The sequence below is a fragment of the Plecotus auritus genome (assembly GCF_963455305.1).
Source record: "Plecotus auritus genome assembly, chromosome: 5".
In the NCBI taxonomy this organism is placed as follows: Eukaryota; Metazoa; Chordata; class Mammalia; order Chiroptera; family Vespertilionidae; genus Plecotus; species Plecotus auritus.
The window spans coordinates 174,510,669-174,524,231 of NC_137776.1; the positions used below are offsets into that span (position 1 = coordinate 174,510,669).

The following is a 13,563-nucleotide window of genomic DNA, read 5'->3' on the forward strand; positions in this document are numbered from 1 at the left end:
AAGACTCCAAATCCACAGACCAGGGGTTAGCAAATGTGGACTGTAAAGGGCCGGATAGTAAATATTGTAGGCCTTTTGGCCCATAGGTCTCTGTTGCAACCACCCAACTCTGCTGCTGTAGCAGGAAAACACAGCAGACCATATATAAAGGAAGGGTGTGTTGTGGTCCAGTAAGGCTTTATTTACACATGTAAGCAGTAGGCTGAGTTTGATCCATAGAAGGTATTGTGCAGACCCTTTCCATGGACAAGAAGCTTGTGCCTGTAAAGGCTACTTATTTTTGGCTGCATAGTGCTCAAGCAACATAGAACATGGATGTCAGAACCCAAGCATCCCTTTAGGGTACCATATCCTACCTTCTCACATCCTACCTTTCTCCCAGAAGCACTTGAGTCACATGCCACCTTAGTGCAAGTAAAACAGGCAGCTACTTCCCAGCACGATCTGAGAGTAATGTGGGTGTCATGAGGATGACAGCAAAGGTGAGGGTTTGATTAGGGTAGAGCTTGTGACTATGAGAAGTAATAATCACATACCTTGAAAATCACACAACAGAAGTGCAGGCAAGGCTCTTAAAAACCACCTCACTCAATCCTTTCAAGTTACAGAAGGTAAACTGGGGCCCAGACTAAGGAAGCGATTTGGTCAGCATTATCTAGCAAGTTCTCACCACAGCTAGGACCAGAGCCTGGTTTTCTTCATTTTAGTCCAAGGCTCTTTCAACCCCACCACTTGGCTAATATCAAGCTTTTATATAGACCGACAAACTGAAATCAATGGAGGAGAAGGAAAAAACAAACAAACCACCTTCTGCCATTTAAAAACCCGAGGTCTTGCCTAGAAACTCTTCTGTCCTCTCTCCCTCCACATCTTTCCACCCTTTTATCGACAAGCATTAGTGGGATCCCTCTATGGTGCTGCTGGACCCCTACTTGGTGCCAAGGAGATAGTAGATGCTCAATAAATGTGTGCTGCGACTGGAATAAAAGGCAACAAATACATGGCAAAGACCTCAGGGAGTCACAATTTACCAGGAGAAGGTCTAAACGCACCCGAATGCACTGCAACTGTGAAGACCCCATGACATTTCCTCCCCTTTCGTCCTAGAAAATTGCCTTTCAGTGAGAAATCTTCCCAGCACAGTTTCCATTCCCCCCACAGCTGCCCCTACCCTCCTCAGATAGAGCACCTCTGTCTTTTGTACTTGCAAATGATTTGTGATTAGTTTTCACCTCCAGCCCAGGGGATTAGCCTGGGGACCTTTGATCTTCAGGTATCGATTTGCATCTTAAAGGAAGTATGATCTCATCTGGGCCAGCTCAAAATTCCATCCCTGCCCCCCAACCCCTGTCTGTTTACCAGCCCCAGGCTGGCCAGGGCCTCCCAAGTGGGGCTGAAACAACAAGATCAGCCAGACTCAAGAAAGGAGGCCAAGGGAAGGTGGGAAAAGGACCCTTTGCTTTCTAAACACAGGCTGGTCTGCTGTTCCGTCTTCCTCAAATCAGAAAAATGCCCAAGGTTGGGAATGTGCGGCGGGGGTGGGGAGAGGGGGGCGGTCCCTGGATCCCGGAGGGAGGTTGTGTAGCCAAATGGACTGAGCACATGCCTAAGAATCAGACAAAATGAGGTCCAAGTCCTGGTTTTGTCTCAAATCACTTCTGACCTGTATGATTCTGGGCAAGGTTTATAATCTCTCTGGCTTTTGATGTTTCTCGTCTCTACAGCAGGAATAAAAGCCTTAAAAATCTATACTACTAACCATCCTGGACAGCTGGCATGAAGGAGAGCAATGCTGTGTGTAAGGTGAAGTTAGATCATCAGTTCCCAGTCACATCTGTCCTCTAGGAGAACATAAGCTACCCAGGGCAGGGATGTACTTGCCCTTTGCTTCCATTGCTGTATTCCCTGGTGCCTAAAATAGTGCCTGGCCCATAGGAGGCACTCAATACATATTTGCAATATAAAGGAGTGAAACTTCATTCAGTCACAATTATTGCTGTTATTGTAATTGGTCAAGGATTCCCCACTGTTCCTCCCTAGCCAGGCCCAAGGAAATGACAAAGACTTACCAATGCAATTGAAGGAAACTTCCTGTTGGCAGAACAGGGAGCAGCCATCACCATTGATCTTATTCATGTCATCGCATTCTTCACCTTGGCCTCTGCAGAACAGATAGGAGAGAAAGGTATCTCATCAGCCTCAAAACTACAGCAGGATGTGGCAAAGTCCCCTGCAGCCCAGGCCTCAGGCAAGTCCCTTTCCCTGTGTAAGTCTCTGTTTCTTCATCATCAAGATGAGATGCTTAAAAGGTGTACATCTGTAGGATCCCATGACATTTGCCTGATTTTTTGTTTCTGATGACAATAGAATTTCTGTTTCAAACACATTCTCTGAGATCTCAATCAGTTAAGTCAGCAAGTCAGATAGGAGTAAGATATGGATGAATGAACGAACAAATGAATAAATAGACCTTGCTGCACTGTGTACGGAAAATGTCACTGCCACTTTAAAATGATGGATTTAAAGAACATTTTGGCATTTCTAAAATATAAATGCTGTCTTCACTATGCCCTGTGTCCACCCTCTTCCCACTTTCTCAATGCTCTTAAAGGTCAAGATTTTTTTTCCCCTTCACATGCTCAGGCTGGGTTTTCCTTTTATCAGAAAATTTTGCCTTCTCCATGGGTGTGTTGTTTGCTGGCATCAAGAATGCCTAGGCCTGTGGAATTAACTATGCTTCTAGGAAATAAAAATGCCTCCTCTTGTTTATTTTAAAAATTATTTTCATCACCTAAGGATGGTTCTGCAGAGGTTAGGATAGAAAGAAAATGAGCAATGCTCTTGGAATTGGACCTAGGAGAAAAGAGAGAGGAATAATAATGGAGAGATTCAATGAACTGGAGGAATAATAACGGAAAGATTCAATGAACTGTTACTTAAAAAAAAAAAATTCCCATCCTTTGAGAAACAGAAAACTTGGGTTTTGATCCCCATGGTCCAAACTGGCTGTGTGATCTCCAATAAGTCACTGATCTCTCTGTCTGATCTTTCTATTTTGGACAATGTAAACCAATGAACATGCAAAATAAATGAGAATGCTCTGGCTCAGTCACAGTCACCACGTTTTGAGTCCTCAGTAGCTGGATGTAGCTAGTGGCTCCTGTGTTGGACAGCACAGAAAAATCCACTGGAAGGTGCTATTCTAGATGCCAATGCTCCATTTTCTCACTGGTTAAAAGGGAGGTAATTATACCTACTCCTTAGAGTGCGTGTAAGAATGAAATGTAATGTCAAGTGACTGGCACGGTGTGTGACACACAGTAGATGCTCAGGGGATCACAGCCCCGTTCCCACTCTGTCCTGGGAGGTCTCTGCAAAGTGTGTGGCAGCTGTCCCTCCCTCCTTCCCTGGAGACCAGCTGGGCCCTGTCACAGCATGAAGGAGTCCTCAGACTTCTGCCTTCACCCGGGCAATTAATACTGGGAAATGTTTGTTGCTTTTAAGAGGTGTCAGTGTAGCAGGATGGTGCCTTGCAATCAATCCTGAAGATGGCCAGGGCATCGCACTGATCTCCAAAGAGCCACCCAGGCTGTCTCCTGTCTGCACACCCAGGAGCAAAGAAAAAGCCCGAATCCCAAGCCGGACCCCTGTTCCAATCTCCACCACGGACTCTCACACGTTGGAAAATGGTGATGGCCTTGTGCTCCTTGGCTATTTCATGGGTTATCTGGGGAGAGATTTTTTTTTAAAACCTGGGCTGGGTTCCCTAAGCCACAAAGAATACTTCTCAACCGCCTTCCCTCATCACCCAAACAGTGTGTTCTATTGGTTTAAGCATAAAATTAGGGTCACCACAAATATCTTCTAGGCATGAAAGATCTATCATTAGATAGAGAAGTTCTGAAAAACCTTCCCTGACCTCACAGGCGGGAGTGGGAGGCTGTCTTCTCTGTGACCAACGACACCAGGCTCAGTCTATCACAGCGCTTGTCACACTGTCAGCCTTGTCCTGTCACTTGAGAGCCCCCTATCCTCAGCTTTAAGATGTCAAAGGAAGTGTAGTCTTTGTCATCCTAGCACCCCGATGCCTGGCACAGTGCCTTGGACATAGCAGAAAGCATGTAGCTACTCCTTCACTTGTTAGTTTTGCCAAATTGTCGGTCCCACAACAAGGCAATGGTGAATCCACATGAAAACCTGGGCCCTGGGTTCACGTCTCGGTTCTCTGCTCCTTACTGGGTTTGTACGGCTGAGAAAACCACTTTAATCTTTGTGTGTTAGTTGTCTCTTTCGTAAAGTATAGTAATAGGATCTATGTAATATGGTTGTTGGAAGAACCCAAGGAGATGGCTATGTAGCACAGTGCCTCGTGCATAGTAGAGGCTCAGCTAATATTTATGAATATTATTATCATTGTCATAATATTCATTCAGTGTTTTCAACCATTTTCTTACACACACACACACACACACACACACACACACATAGCAAATAACATGTATCATACCCTGAAAAATCCAATTAGTTAAATGCCATCTCTCCTTTACTTCAAAGTTGTGGTTTTTGTGTGTTTATTGGTTTTGCTTAGGAAACTGTTCATGTTCACTAGCTCTGTTCAGTTTCTACAAAACCGGTCAACAATTATTAGGTAACTGTAGGTAACTCAACACGTACTTGATGTCTATGCAGGATACCAATTCTAGGTAAAACCACTAAAAAACGTTGTTGTTAAGAATAGTCTTTAAATGAATACTAACAACAACCCATTTCTAGAGCAGCTAGAAGAATGCCATTGTTTGCAGTGTTTTACCAATGCATCTATAGCGGGCTCTGAAATGGAGAGACTGAGCTGGATCAGGTTCCACATCAAGTGAGTTTCCTTTTTTATTCTTTGTGCTAAATTAGAAAATCCCAAATCACAATTATGGGTTTTCAGCAATGACCACAAGTGTTTGCTGGAGATTCTGGATCTGCTGCTCTATCCTGGACCCACAAATGATGGGGCACTTTCCCCGGGGAACGCCTTGCGCAGCTGCTCAATGTTCCACCGGACAGCATGTGCACCAGAGCTAGAGGCTGATGTCTTCATGGGGGAGAGAACAGCAATGGCTCCCCTGCCCCTGATTTTAGTGCATCAAGCACTGGAAATCATATCTTCATGCCCGGTGGTTGCATCTGGGTCTAGACCTTAAATACATCCTCTGACACATGTGGAGCTTTATCTTCTACGCTTAAAAAGTCCAATTCTTGGCAATCAGGTGGTCTGCACCTTAATTCAATACTGAAGACTCCTTACATCTATAGATATCCCTGAGACATAGCACTCAGCAAACCACTGGAAATCATGTAAAGAATCACTACTGGCCTTATCAGTGTCAACATTTGTTTGAAAATGTCATTCCTTCTTTGAAAAACTTGAATTAGCGCCTTCCTTGTGACAGCCGGTGGGCTTCATTGTGTGAGCTGTGTGGGGCACAAAATCTTGCTCACATGAGCATCTTTTTGCACATTAAGATGAAAAAGTGTACCTCACTGGCCCGCCTCTGATCTTATTCACGGCATTCACTATTCCCTTCAATGCTGCCATAGGCCCTTGCTGGCCAATAAGTGAGGTCTGTGTGGAGGGCTATTCATGTGCAAACTCTTTACTTGCATGACTGTGTCAATCTTGCTGTGCTCCAAGCTGGTCTTTTCATCCCGCTGCAGGTTTCCAGTTCACATTACATACTATGAAATCCTCAGTGCCAAATTCAATCGCTCTGCCCCTCTAGCACTGGTGTCAATGATGAACTAAAGGAAATAGCCATCCAGCACTTCTCTTTCGTATGTATGCTACGCCTATGAGCGGATGCACGTTCTGCACATCAGTGGCTTCATTCAACTGTGAAATAAATTCTTTACAGCCCCTCCCCCTGCAGAAACAGTCATTGCAGTTCCATGTCGCACAGATATTATGGGACACCCAGCAGTGCCATTTAATGAAGGAATTTTGCCGATAGCTTGTTTTGCCATCTCCACACATAATGTGTATCATTAAATCTGCCAACAGTTTTTTAAAATATACTTTTATTGATTTGAGAGAGGAAAAGAGAGGGAAAGAGAGAAACATCAATGATGAGAATCATTGATCGGCTGCCTCCTGCACACCCGACACTGGGGATCAAGCCTGCAACCCAGGCATGTGCCCTGACTGGGAATTGAATCGCGACCTCCTGGTTCATAGGTCAATGCTCAACCACTGAGCTATGTTGGCCGGGCATATTTGCCAATATTTTTAAGAATATTAGCAAGAGTGCGACATGCAACTATGTTAGCAATAGAAAATACAATTTTAGCAGTAAGGAAGTTAATTGTGAATGCTTTTTGGTCACTTCTCCACTCCTAGAGACAAACCTATTTGATTTTATGCCAGAAATACATTTTTTTTTTTTTACTTTTTCTGAAGGAAAAAACTCAAAGGTTTACTTTTTAAAAAACAATGCAAAAGTCTTGTTAGCTTCCTGCCCCTATTTTGTGGTTGCATAACATCTTGCCCTGTAGACAAGGGCAAGGATGGACTGATATCCAATTAAATCCATGTTTTAGACATCCAGCTTTGTATTTTCTGATCACACTTTTCCTTTTTGGCTGCTGGTGGGGAATCTTTACACTTACTAATTTGCCTCCATATATTCAGTACATATGCTCACATTCAATATTCACTCTGGAGTACTGTTCCGGATTTATGGTTTCAACATTACCGTGAGTTGGAATATTTTGGTATTTTTGGGGCCTTTGACTCTTTTTGTAAAGTGTTGATATAATACAATGCAACAGAATAACAAATAAATATGCAATTTTAACAGATGTAACTGGTAACCAGCAAAGAATGTAAAAGTGCTTTGACCCAGATGCACTGTGACCTGTTAGCTCAATGTGGGCTGGGACGGGCGAGAGTAATAGAATCCATGTGGCATGCATCCATCCACTAAGGACAAGAGCATACTGGTAGTCAGTGCATGATGGTCGCTCTGTCAAAATCACAGATCAATTGCATACTTGAGAAATGTATGAGCTCCAAAAAGTATCATTATTTTTCTTCTGAGAGTAGCACACTGCTGCAGACAAACGGATAGGCTGCTGGGGATTGAAGCTAACTCGCAGCTCACACATAGAAGAGCATCCCGTAAGTTCTTCTGTTCAGCACCCTGAGCATCTCTGGGCCTAATGAGCACCACCCTCCCCTTTCTTTAGTGAGGTCTACTTACTTCTGGATGATGCCGTCGCCACAGTACCCACTTCCATGGGTGTATACAGCAGCAGGTGATGGCTCGCCTTCCTCACTTCCGGAAATGGTGATGACCCGGTACTGGTACACACTGCCAAGACTGAGGTCCCTGGAAAATGTACAGACGACGATGAGCTATACAGACACAGTAGCGGGAGGGGGGCAAACAACACTGACCCTCTTGCGTACATTCTAATTCTTGCTTATTTTTGAAATCTTTGCACATTCCGTTATCCAGTGATTTTTATTGTCTGCTGTGGTGAAGGCACTCTTCCATTCATGATGGGTTACACCAAAATGCACAGCAACAATAAGGAGCATCAGTGGACAGATGACCATGAATGTTACTAGATATTTTTTGTTGTTGAGCTAACCTTTACAATAACCATGGTGGGTAAGAATCAGAGGGTGTGTGGCCGATAATGAAGATGTGGGAAACTGCCATCGGGAAAAGTCAATGGGATAAGCAAAGGCCTACAGAGGCAGGAAAAGACCATGCCAGATTCTGTGGGCATTGTCCGATCCTTCTGTGCTATTTTGAGATCTGAGCAGAAACCCGTTACAAGCGTGTAGGCCCTTTCCTTACAATGCACACTCAGTGATTCTCTCCCTCCTGCCTCCCTATGTCGCTCACTCCTGACCAAAATAAGAACGATAATCACGGCATCCATTAATGGAATGTCAGGCCTGGGGCTAAGCGCTTTTCACGTATTTTCTCATTTGAGAATCAAAACCACTTTATATGTGCTGTAGTATTTTCATCTTCATTTTACATATAAATGGTGAATCTGAGGCATAGAGAGGTTAGGCATTCCCCTTACAAGCACATGCCATTGCATGATATCCGTGTTCTGCTTCTGTAATCCCTAGCTTAGGCCTGTTTGAATAATCTCATCCCTTGCAAGGAGGGATCCCGACTAGGCATTGGCATTCCAAGCACTGGTTCCTGCCAGATTTCCAACTGCCCTCCATTGCATCTCTCCTCTGTTCTCAATGCCTCCTAGTTTAAGGCCTATTTTGACATCCTCACACTCACCCTCACACCAGATCACCTCCCTCCCTTAGTCAGCCCTTGAGATCCCCCGCTTGAATTCATCCTGCCATCAAAAGATCCTGGCTTCTGTCAGTTATCCTCCGAGGCACAGACATATTGACATCAATTCCACATGAACAAATTCCCATCCTCATCTCCTCCTCCACCACTGTCAAAGGAAGATGTTATTCCTTTCTTTCATTTCCCTCAGCATCAATTATTTACTTATTAATAATAACAATGCGCCATGGGGGGAAACACACACACACAAAATGATAATGAAGAGAATTCCTATCAGATTCCAGAGTTAGGGGGGATTTCATAAACAAGAAGGTGAAGTTAAAAAATCTCAAGTTCTCCTGCCCATCTGTTGTTTCAGCTGTTGTTAGGGTTGGAGCTGCTTGGATAAGGCCAGTGAGATAACAGGTGTAGGGGCAATGGACAGACAATGTCTCCTGACTCACAACACAACAAGGATAAGCTGGAGTGTATGAGCACTAAAGCCTGTGATGAGGAACAAAGCCTTCCTAAGAATGTTGAGCTTATCACCTGAAAGAGAACTTGTATTAGCAGTGCTGGAGCAGACAGTAATACTGTGGGTAGACCAGAAGTCCCTGGGGATTCCATTAGTGTTCTGTCAATGAAGACTAAATAGGTGCAATGCATAAAGATCCTGAGCTATTGTATGGGTGAGTGTATAAGTAACCGTTGCCTTGTAAACCTCTGGCATGCTAATTTGTCTATATAATTATATACTTTCTTTTTTTTCTTTTAGTTTATTCAATATTTTATCCACCTCTACACTAATGAATGTATACTTCTTCTGATGCTGTTTCAAAACTAGAATAGTGTGCTGGGAGAAAAATGGCTTTTCCCAGGGAAGACATGAAGGCACAACATAAAAATGACATGCATTCTACAGTACCTTCATTCATTTTGCTCTAAAATATGGAGGCCCGTTTTATATTAAGCAAATATAATCACGTTATGGTATACAATACATTTTCTTTGCGCCACATCTCAGGCCACTGGGGGTACATGGTCACTCTCTGAAACAAATGGGACACTTCTGTGAAAATGGAACACATGAGTGTGAAAAGCACTTCTCGACACTGTGTTTTGCATTTGGAGGTGGGTGTCACAAATGATTTATGGCTGATAATATTTAAGACACTGCAATAATATTTGTTAATGTCTTCCTCCTCCCCTATGCCTCCTCCTCAATAAATACAACTCTCAGGCAGGCGAATGTGTGTCCATCCTGACTTCATCACCTACTCCTGTGTCACAGGCAGGAGTTTCACTGCTCTGAGCCTACTTCACATTAGTCACAGCCCTCCCTCACATTGTTTTCCTACAGACTGACTATGAGAACACATATAAAGCACATATGTGCCCTACCTATACTGAGTGGCCAGATTATTATGATCTCTGAACGCATAATAATCTGGCCACTCAGTGTATATCCTCTATAATAAAAGGCTAATATGCAAAGTGTCCCCTCCTCCAGGAAGGCCGACCAACCGCCCATGTCCCCTCCCCCTGGCCAGGCTGTCCGGACCCCACCCATGCACGAATTCATGCACCAGGCCTCTAAAATACATATATACACACTGAGTGGCCAGATTATTATGCGTTCAGAGATCATAATAATCTGGCCACTCAGTGTATGATAAAGTTAACACATATTAACTTGTTGATTATCCACCTTCTCATTCACTGGAGTTCCGCTGTATTTTCTTTACTAGACGGGATGGAGGGAAAGGTAACTACCTATAACCTTGGTTATTAGGTAAACCCATGAAGATGGGGCCATCATCTATCACATGTTTCATAGTCTGATGGATAAGTCTGCCACGTCATTTGGCTAGAACACCCTCAGTGCCTGCCTGCAGCTTGCTTTCTCTTCAAGTGGTGATTTCAACGTCTGAAAATTCTGGATCCCAGGTTATCAAATTTTTCCCTGGGCAACAATCTGTCTCCCAGTAACTTCCATCCACTGTCCTCCTTCTTATCCACTAGCATCACATGGCACATGTGATTGGTAGAGAAACCTGAATAACCCTCCTTCTTCCAACAGCGCACGCATAGCTCATGTTTCACTATCTCACAGATGCCTGGGGTTGTTTTCAGAGAGGAACATAGAAGCCTAGGCCACTCCCTTCATAAAAGGGTAGGGAAGGGGTATCAGGGTACAACTTACTAAAGAGATTATGTTTTCCCACTGAAGAAGTCTTGTGATAAAATGACATTTTCTCCAAGTTAAAGTCAAAATGATCTCTTCCCAGCCACACACCCTTCCCCACACAACCCATGGACACAGACAATAGGGTGGTGAAAGCCTGGAGTGGTTGGGCAGGGGAGAGCTAGAAGTCAATGTGGGGGAAAAGAGGACATGTAATACTTTCAACAATAAAGATGGAAAAAAAAAGTCAAAATGAGTGCTGGACAAGGTCTCTTTTCTCAGGGATCCAGGTAGAACAGAATTCTCTCAGGACCAGCTCATGGCTTCTGAAGGCTTTGTTGGAGGTTAGGATCTATTTCATGGTTGGTTTAAAAGAAGGACATTTATTTCAAGTTGTTCCTTTCAGCTGCTCCTAAAACCATCTGGAAAGTCTTACACTGTCACTCGAACTCCTTCCCCTCCATGCCTCCCACACCCAGGCAGACCTCAGGCCTTGTCAATCCTTCCCACCTACAGCTTCTATGTCATCTTCTCTGCATCCCGGCCGCCTCCAACACCTCAACCTTGATGGCTGCAGCAGCCGCTGGCTTGCCCTCCTGCCTCTATGGCTCCCTTTTCTGGTCTTGCCAACACCATGAGAATATCTTAGATTCAAAGCCAACTACCCTCCAACCCCAAATCTTCTCATTTAGTGATGGGATCAGCAAGCCGGAAACTCCCTGCCCATACTATGTTTGGAGCTAAAATTTTACCACTTCACCTGAGACATGATTATTTTCATCACTTCTGATTTCCTTCATAGGATTCGGAGTGCCATTTTAAATTTACTGCATGAACATGCTACACTTTATTTGGCCATTCATCTCTTGATAGATACCTAGGTTGTTTCTATTATTATTGCTATCATTATCATTTAATCATTTGGGTTGTGCCTCTTGTTGTTTTGTTTATGCTGCTTTATAGAGTAGAATTTTAAGTCATTTCCTTCATGATTTGTGCTTTTCATGTCTTGTTGAATAAATTATTTTTCACTCCAAGGTCATAAAATAGTCTCCTCTATTTCCTTTGAATAGTTTTAAGGTTTTTATTTTCACATGTATGGCTTCAATCATGTGCAATGTAGTTTTTAAAATGATGTGAGTGAGGACTATTCCCCCCAACCCCTCCAAATACCGACAAACCACTTGCCCAGCATTATGTCTGGAGCACTTAATTCTTTCACTACCGAGTTGTAACGCCTCCCTTGCCATATGTCACTCAGGATTTAGACAGGTTTGTTTATGGCTCATCTTGGTTCATTGGTCCTTTTTTTTTTTTTTTAAATCGTATCAATCACAGTCTATTTTAACTTCCATACTTTTACAGAAGTCTTGATTTATGCTACAGATCTATGCTAAGGAGACCTCTTTGCTCTTTCATGTGAATTTTAAGTTTCATTTTAAAACTGCCTGTTAAGATTATGATTCCAATTTCACTGACTTTATAGATGTATTTGAAGAGAAAGGAGATCTTTGTCCCACTGCATGCTCCCATTTATGCACACAGTTTACTTTTTTATTTATTTAGGTCATCGTTTATGGTTCCAGTAAAGTTTAAAGCTTTCTTCATAAAACTTGTGATGATTTTTTTATTAGGAAATATATTCTTAACTCTAAGCATTTTATAGATGTCAGTGCTGTTGTAAATGGTAGCTTGAATCTGTCTACATATCTAACTATCTGCACACATACATACATGTACAGATATATATTTGTATTATCATATTTTGGGGCTGATAAAAGTAATTGAGTTTTATAAATTGATATTCTATTTAGAAGTCCTCATAGACTATTTGATTAGGTCTAAGAATTTGTTGATTCTTATTACTGGTTTTATGTAGTCTGTTACAGAGGAGAAGAATGATAGTTTCTTTTCAATTCTCAGATTTTTTTGTTTATATCTCTTGTCCATTAAGTTGCCAAGACTCATGGCATTGCATCAATAAAATGTGAGGTGCGGGGCGCTTTCCTGCCTAGTTCCCAGCTCCGTTTTATTTCTTGCCCCTGATCTCACTATGCATTCTCAAGGATGCTAGTTACACCAGTGATGGTTGATCTAGAATTTCCCAATATATATTAGTATTGAAAATATTTTTAGGTTAGTCCACCAAATTGTACATACTATGTTTAATACAAACCTGAAAGGTAGAAATCATTTGCATTGTGTTCAGGGTAGTTCAGTAATTTGTCCAAGGTCATGGAGATAATAGCTATAAAGCAGAATATAAACCATGCTGTTTCACTCTAGAACCCTTGACCTTTCCATGACATTGAGCTGACTCTTTGGATAAGCACCCAGAATGCAAAAACTCTGTGAAGAGAAGGCAAGCTTCCCTTCATAGCCCTAAAATCTTTTAGGTAGCTAATACTCCATCTAAATTATATTTTATTTCTTATGTAGCATTTTAGAGAAAAATAGCTTCAGTTCTAACATATCTTTAAGATGATCTTTTTCCTCAGTTGAGAAGTGACAGTGCATTATCACACTTGCTTTATTATTACTTTTCTAACCATCAAGATCACCCATGCCTGTGTTAACCACTTAGAGCACGATGTGAAAAAACTTACAATAAAGCAAAATAGTTGCAAATTCCATCACCTTGTGGCCGTTACCAAGAACATTCTGGCCACCCATCCATTCATGTATCATTTTATGTATAAACACGCACACATGCAATTTTCCATGAATATAAGATCACAAACCTGTTCCTATAACCTGATTTTTAGAGTACATGAGAAAAAAAAAAAAAAAAAGAGAGTACATGTAGAATCATTAAACGCAGCTAGTTTGCTCTATGCTACCTAATTATATTGATGGCTTTGACCACTTTTTCAAATCCTGGATAAATATGATAAATATATGTATCTCCTTTCATTCGTTCATCCATTTATTCACCCAAATAGCATTCACCGAGTCATCCCAGCTTCTCTTGCGTTTCTGGGACTCGGTGAGCCATAAAACATGGTCCTGCCTTTCGGATGCTCATAGGCTTGTGGGGAAGAAAACACTTGGCAATGGATGGCTTTGGCACAGTCGACA

The 13,563-nt window shown here is 42.4% G+C and overlaps 1 protein-coding gene across 1 annotated transcript in view; it reads right to left on the reverse strand.

The window, feature by feature from the left end:
- The window catches only part of PAPPA (pappalysin 1), a gene marked incomplete at its 5' end in the record, with an annotated part of 220,415 nt that overhangs the window by 114,436 nt on the left and 92,416 nt on the right, over positions 1–13,563 (reverse strand). The window contains 2 exons of the mRNA XM_080671094.1: positions 2,070–2,161; positions 7,248–7,376. Coding sequence (XP_080527220.1) covers positions 2,070–2,161; positions 7,248–7,376 — 221 coding nt within the window. The remainder of the gene's footprint in view (positions 1–2,069; positions 2,162–7,247; positions 7,377–13,563) is intronic.